This window comes from Benincasa hispida, chromosome 6 (genome assembly GCF_027475165.1).
Source record: "Benincasa hispida cultivar pf3 chromosome 6, pf3_genome.v1.1, whole genome shotgun sequence".
NCBI classification, from domain to species: Eukaryota; Viridiplantae; Streptophyta; class Magnoliopsida; order Cucurbitales; family Cucurbitaceae; genus Benincasa; species Benincasa hispida.
Window position 1 is genome coordinate 54219789 of NC_143483.1, and position 6990 is coordinate 54226778.

Here is a 6990-nt window from a genome sequence, read left to right on the forward strand (position 1 = left end):
TTTGATTGGGTTGGGATTGTCAAATTATAACCTTTTTTTTATTAATTTTAAATACGTAAATTCATCTACAACACATGGCTAATAATTAAAATCTCATAAAATTTAAATGTTAAAAATCAAATATATATGATATTTATTACAAACTTTACAAATAAAAATATCATAACAATTTTAAAACAAAAATATTAAAAATTCGTAAATTCATTAACTCCAAGTGACCAAACTTTAAACAAAGAAAAAAAAATATCTACATGTTTTATTAATATATTTGTAATTTAAGATTAATTAGGTCAACCCAAATTTTTAATTAGTCAACCCGTAATCCAATTCAATAAAAATAAAAAATAAAAAAATCACTCAACTCAATCCAAAAATAAAACCAAATCAACCCAACCCATATAATTTGTATTGGGTTGAGTAGTTCGAACTGTCGTATCTTAAATACCCCAACTTCTAGGCCATTATGTTATGACTACAATACTTTTCAATATTTATTTAATATTTTCATTCATATATATCAATCAACTATTTCTAATCATATATTAGATTGGAACCAACGCCTCAGAACTTTTTTTTCTTTTTTTCCTGAGATGATGATAATAACAAATACTAAGTCCTTATGAATGCAACCTTTCATAACTAAAGTCAAAGTCGAACTATTTAAAATGGAATCAAAATTAGTTGAAGCTTTCATAATTAAAGTTTAAACAATGATGTATCATATGAAAACACGTCAGCTTCTTTTATTTAAATCGAACAAATCAATGAGAATCATTGTAGAGGGTTGACTTAAGTCCTAATCTACATCTTAAATCAAGAAACAAACACCAACCAAAACTTACTAAATTAATCAAATTATGTTGTTTAATCTTCATATATGGACCACACAAAAGGATTGTCTTACGGTTAATCATAATCATTTTTAATTAAGGCCATTAAGTATTACCCAATATTTTATTTAATTCCATCATGACAAACAATAATTTTTCATTAAACAAAAAAGGGAATATACATCGAAAACAAGTTAGAGAGAGAGAGAGAGAGAGAGAGAGGGAAAAAAAGATATTCAATGTAAAGTAAAGGTTTTTTTTTCCTACTAAAGGCTAAGCAAATACGGCGTCGTATTTAGAAACTAAAGAGGAGGAGCCATATTTTCTTAGACTTTAGTGGGCATTTGCTTACCAGGTCAATAAACTTGCCGTTAACTCACGGCGGCCGTGAAACGGAGACAGAGTCTCCGACGGTTCTGTCGACGGTACCGTTACCCAAGGCAGTTGACTGAACAGTCAACGCCGATAAGCTGGGAGAGGTGGGAGCATCTCCTCTGCCCTTCGTTGCCGTCATTGGGCGGCTGGGACACGTGGCGGCGGAGATAGCGCTGGCGAGAGAGATGGGCATGAGGCAGAGGCCTTTGCCTTGTAAGTACTGCATGGCGGAGCCCATATCCTCCTCCATTAACTTCACCACCTGGTCCTCCGTCACCGTCATTGCGTCATTACTCGACGGAGCTTCAGCGGAAGTCTGTCCGCCGGCTCCACCGGTTCCGTTGGACTGGTTACACTCAGTGCCACCCTAAAAACACGAGGATGTTATATCAGTATATAACCTATATTATAATTGAACTAAAATTTTTAAGAGTAAAACTAAATTAAAAAATAATAAAATAATCCGAAATTGTAATATTACCTTTCATAAAGCTTTCAAAACAAACTTGGAGTAAAAATACATTAGAATGTGGTAATATGAAACAAAAAATGGGATCGAAACATCGCCGTACCATTATTCTCGTCCTAATTTCTATACAAAATTCTAACAGAATACTAGTTTATATACTGATATAAAAATGACAAAGATAATATAGTAATTTTTGAAAGAATATGAATATTTTTTAAACAAACGTCAAAGTTTAGGTCTTTCTTTTTTTTTTTTTTGTAATTCGATCTAAGAAATAAGGTTAAGTTACCAAATATACCATTGAACTTTTGGTTTGTTCCGAAAGTATATCTATCATAAGTTGAAATATTATTCTGATCCTATCTAAATAATGTTTCAAAACTTCTTTTGGAGGAAAAATTCGGTTAGATATTATTGAAAAAAAATAAAAATCTAAAATAATATAATAGTGACCTCAAATGAAAAATGAGTACTCCCAAACAAAACTTCACTGTTTCAAGTCAATATCACACTCGTTAAAAGCCCTAAATTCTCATGGAGTAGAGGAATATATTAATTAATTTTCTTGTGATGCAATATAAGAAAGAGGAAAAGTAGAATGTATGAGTGACTAGAAAGAAAGGATATGGGACAATGAAGAAAAGGGCAGAGTGAGTGGATGTGAATGTGGACTGTAAGACCTCTTTCTTTGTTTCTTCCTGCTTGTTCCTACATTAGCTAACTTTTTATTCTCCTATTCTATTTTCAAACTTCCAATCCAACACAACACATACCCTACACATCCATAATATTCTGTCTCTTTATATATAATATCAACCAAACTCATATATATAAGCCATATATTTCTTCTTTTATCCTATACACTAACGAACTATAACTCTGATACATATTAAACCCTACAGTATTTTGAACTTGATTAATTAATACAACGTATTTCGACTTTATAATTAACAATATGTTTTAATCTAATTTTAATGTTTTGTAACAATAAGGCCTTGAAATAAAATTATACATTGTTTACAAAAATATATAAACCAAGTTAGGGAAAAAAAATCATAAGATCACTACAGCCTATATTTAACCTAGTTTTTTCCTTTTGGGAATATTCGTTGAGAGATGCTACTTTTCTTTAAAGCACTTTTTAAGATATTGAGAGGAAAAACAAAATTGTGAAGCAATTAGGTGGATACGTAAATCATGAATCTTTAAAGGATAAATAATATGATGATGAAATCTGTTATTAGGAATCATGAATTAAGGATTATCCCAAACGTCCTTTTCCATGATGAATGATGATGGTTGTGGTTGTGTGTGAAGTTTTCTGTGTGGAGAGTTGAATTTCTTCACCTAAAGTAGTTTCAATGGGTCCTAATACCTATCCTTTTCATGACCTTAACAAAAAAAAAAGTATGGATAAAAAAGTAAAATGTACTCATTCAACTTTCAATAAATTTTAAGAACCAATTTGACAATAGAATATTGTTTGTTAAATTACTAATTTAGACCTTGACTTTTTTTCGTGTTCAGGTCCACTTATACACACCTCGACCAATCTTACTGGACAACTCACCTAACCCTACATCATTTGAGTGTCAATGAAACACTTAAATATTAAATCCTAAATCCTAGGTAGGTGACCATTATGAATTGAATCTATGATCTCTTATATCTTATCAAGGTCAATCCATGATAGTTATTTAGACATTGAACTTTGATGATTGCATCTATTTGGTCTTTAATTGTATGTTTAATAAGAGTTCTAACTTTAACTTTTAAATTTGTGTCTTGATAAGGTGCTTGATGAATTCAAACTTTTTAAAAATTAATGTAGCTACTAGATATATGAGAAATGAAATCTTAAAGCTCGGTTTGGTAAATCTACTTACTCTCCATTCCTTATGATGATTTGCATATTTTTAAGTACAAAGTTTAATTCTTGGTCAAATTCAAAAAACAAAAGTAAATTTTTTATTTTTTTAAAAAAAATTGACTTGATTTTTGAAAATATCGATAAAAAGTAGACAACAAATCAGGACATTTAAATTTAAACTTTCGATTTTATATCTAGATGATCTCAAAGGAATCAAATTATAATAGATAGGAATGTAAAACTAAAATTGTAATTTTAGGTAATATTGGAGTACCTCAGTGGAAAAATCGGGTAGAAGGGAAGGCATGGCGGCAGTGGCACCGCCCAACCTGCTGACGCTCAGAACCTGCAGGAAACCACAGACCCAACAAAGGAAAAGCAAAAGCACTTAATATATAAATATAACAATATTAAATAAACTTCATATATTCCGATCCATATTGTTTAATTTATCCATGTTTTATGTTGGAAGTGTTGTAAAAGAGACAAGACATATATAATATAATATAGAAAGAGAGATTACTTTGACTTGAAGCTGGAGGAACTTTACATAGTCTATGATCTCATCCAGCATTGAAGCCTTGTCTGTCTGTCCATTCCAAAAAAAAAAAAAAAACCCCTCAATTTATGCCCAGCTCAATTGGTTCAAAATTTGTGGTCTTAACTCAAAAGAGAATATCAATCTCTCTTTTTTTTTTTTTTGCCATCTATCTTTTTAGTTTAACCATCATAAATCTTTTAAAATGATAATTGATATCTTATCTCTTAATTTGAGTTAAGTTAACTTGTGAAAGTGACTCATATCAACAATCATGGATAATTATGTATCTTGGAATTGGCCAATTTAATCTTCAATCCTACATCTAAAATCTCAAATAAAATAAAAATAAAGAAACCCAACTCATTAAAAAAGGAAAAAAAAAAAAAAAAAAAGAGAAAAGGGTTTGGTGTTAGAAGCTTGTATACTATTTAAAATCTACATTATTATTCCCATAAAGAGAAACGTGTTGACATATATTTTATTCAAAGAAATTGAAGTAAAAGAATGTGTTCTACAATCATTTGGAGGTTTCATTCATTAAAAATATGCTAAATCAACTCCCACATTTTAAAAAATGATATTCTTAATTCTTTTTCTTATTTAATGCATAAAATATAGATTTTATAGATTTACATACTACTTTAAATTTATTTTAATTCTTATACTTTTAATTTTTTGAATGTATAATATATACTTTCAAAATCTGTACTTCAACTCTTACCATTTTTTGTCCCATTTTATTTTTAAATTATTAAAATAGTCATTTATTGGAATTATAGAAAATAAAAGAGACATAAGTTAAAATTACGATTACCAAAATGAATGAACTATAATCGAACGTATAGAAAATTAATTTAGTATTTAAACCTAAAGGAGGTATATAATTAAAATCCAAAATTTATACAATTCAAGCTTATTTTAAAGTTTCATTATAATACTTTATCTTGAAATTAAATTACGAATATATAAAAAATTTAGGGCAGCAAATCCCGCTAACTAAGAGTACGGTCTCCGGCCAAGAAAACAATGTACGCAAACAAAGATGAAAAAATAAAAAGAAACACAGAGAGAGACTATTCGAATTTGACGTGGCAAAACCATAGCCGTCAGATAAAGAAAAGGCAAACTTGTTGTTGACACGTGTAATTAAAGTGATGACCTCAGTCGAAATTACGGAAAAGACCCTAAGAAAATTGAAAAGACGAAACTGACCTTGTTAGCGTTGGGAACCAGTTCTTGTAGAGCTTTCATTCTCTCCGCAATTCGCTCTCTCCGTAACTGTTACAAAATTACGAATTATAATTAATAAATATATATATCTCATTTTTCTTTCAAAAATTACAAATATTTTTAGGGCAATACTACATTGTTTTAAAATATATATATATATATATAAAGGCATTATTGAAATAAATGGAGGGTTTTTTTTTTTTTTTTTTTGTAATTTATGTAATTAGCGGTTTGTATTTGCATGCTGGGGAAATGCGGGAAAGAATTAGAAAATGAAAATGTGAAAAAAAAGGAAATTAATTAGCATTAAGTAATTAATTAATTACTCTTTCTGCTATACTATGAGGGTCTGTGGCTTGTCCTCTCCGAGCTCTGACTCTCTGTCGGGGCTGAGCCGGTGCTGCACCACCACCGCCGGAGCTAGGACCCGCCGGTGATGGAGTACTAACTGATACCGGAGCTCCGAAGTTCTGTTTCTGAGAGTTTGAGTTCCCCTGCAGATTTGTGAATTGAAGTTTAAAAAAATGGTGAGGTTATCTTTTGAACTGTACGATCGAATCGAACTACTTATTGCCTGAGATTGATTCTGGTTAAGACCGGAACCGGAGGTGTTGAGAAATCCGGCGAATTCGTTGAAAAGAGAGGGAATGACTGAACCGTGATCAATCTGCAGGATTTACGATATTAATTTCCGCGAATTGAATCGAAACGGTACTAATTCGTAACCTAATCTTCGAATTGAACGATTAACAATTTAATTTGAGAGTTCGATTTTGAGTACCGGATTAGGGCATTTGAAAGACGAAGAGCCTGCTATTTCAACGACGTCGTTACCAGGCAACGGAAGGAGACCGGAATCATCGGCGGCGGTGGCGGTGGCGGTAGCGGTGGTGATTCCTCTCGACATGAGTAACTGCTGTTGAAGCAAGGCCATGGCCATTTTGGCCGATGGAGTTGTGTCGCCGATCTGAAACGCAACATTGTCGGGATTAGACGGCGTCGGTGGTTGGGGAGGGAGGTCGGAGTGAGGATTTTGGAGGCCGGCGGGGAGTTCCCAGGGAGGAGGGATGGTGGAGAGGATTTGGTCGAGGAAATCGTCGGAGGAGAAGGAAGAGGGATGGAAGAGGGAGGTTTGAAGTTGGTGGTGGTGGTGGAGTTGAGAGGCGTCGGTCTCCGGCGGGTGGTCACGACGGTGGCTATGGAGGTCCGAGAGGGAGTTGGTGAGTCTCATATCAGTCCGGCGAGAAATGAACAAAGAAGTGAATGAGGAAGCCATGGAAGGTGGGATTAGTGAGGTTTTATAGAGGAAGATGAAGCGCGTGAGCATCAGTTACTCTTATTATATTTTTGTTGAATTATTTTTAAATAATTAAATGAATTAAAAGAAACTTATCATATGCTTCTTAATAGTATGCTCCTTTGTCAATTAAGTTTAAGTTAACTAAACAAATATATGAAAATTTGTGAATAAATTATTATCTTACTAATATATTTAAACTGGTAGACATGTCACCTAAAACAAAATATTCATTCTCGGGTCAAATTTTACTAATCATATATTGGACGGTCTATCAAGTATTGTTTATGTAATATGTTCAAATCAATCATTTAATCATTTAATAATTTTAAAAAAATCAAATAATAGTTTAATTTGATAAAAAAAAAATTAAAACAA

General features: G+C 31.9%; 1 protein-coding gene across 1 annotated transcript; it reads right to left on the bottom strand.

Annotated features, from left to right (window-relative positions):
• Positions 1-970: 970 nt before the first annotated feature.
• LOC120080095 (bHLH transcription factor RHL1-like) lies at positions 971-6707 on the bottom strand. Its single transcript, XM_090314753.1, has 7 exons — positions 6097-6707; positions 5890-5982; positions 5642-5809; positions 5298-5363; positions 4068-4133; positions 3819-3890; positions 971-1572 (listed from the first exon to the last, which is right to left on the bottom strand). Exons 1-7 carry the CDS (start codon positions 6640-6642, stop codon positions 1207-1209), a joined length of 1377 nt encoding a protein of 458 aa, XP_090170879.1. The 5' UTR covers positions 6643-6707; the 3' UTR covers positions 971-1206.
• Between the last annotated feature and the right edge of the window lie 283 nt (positions 6708-6990).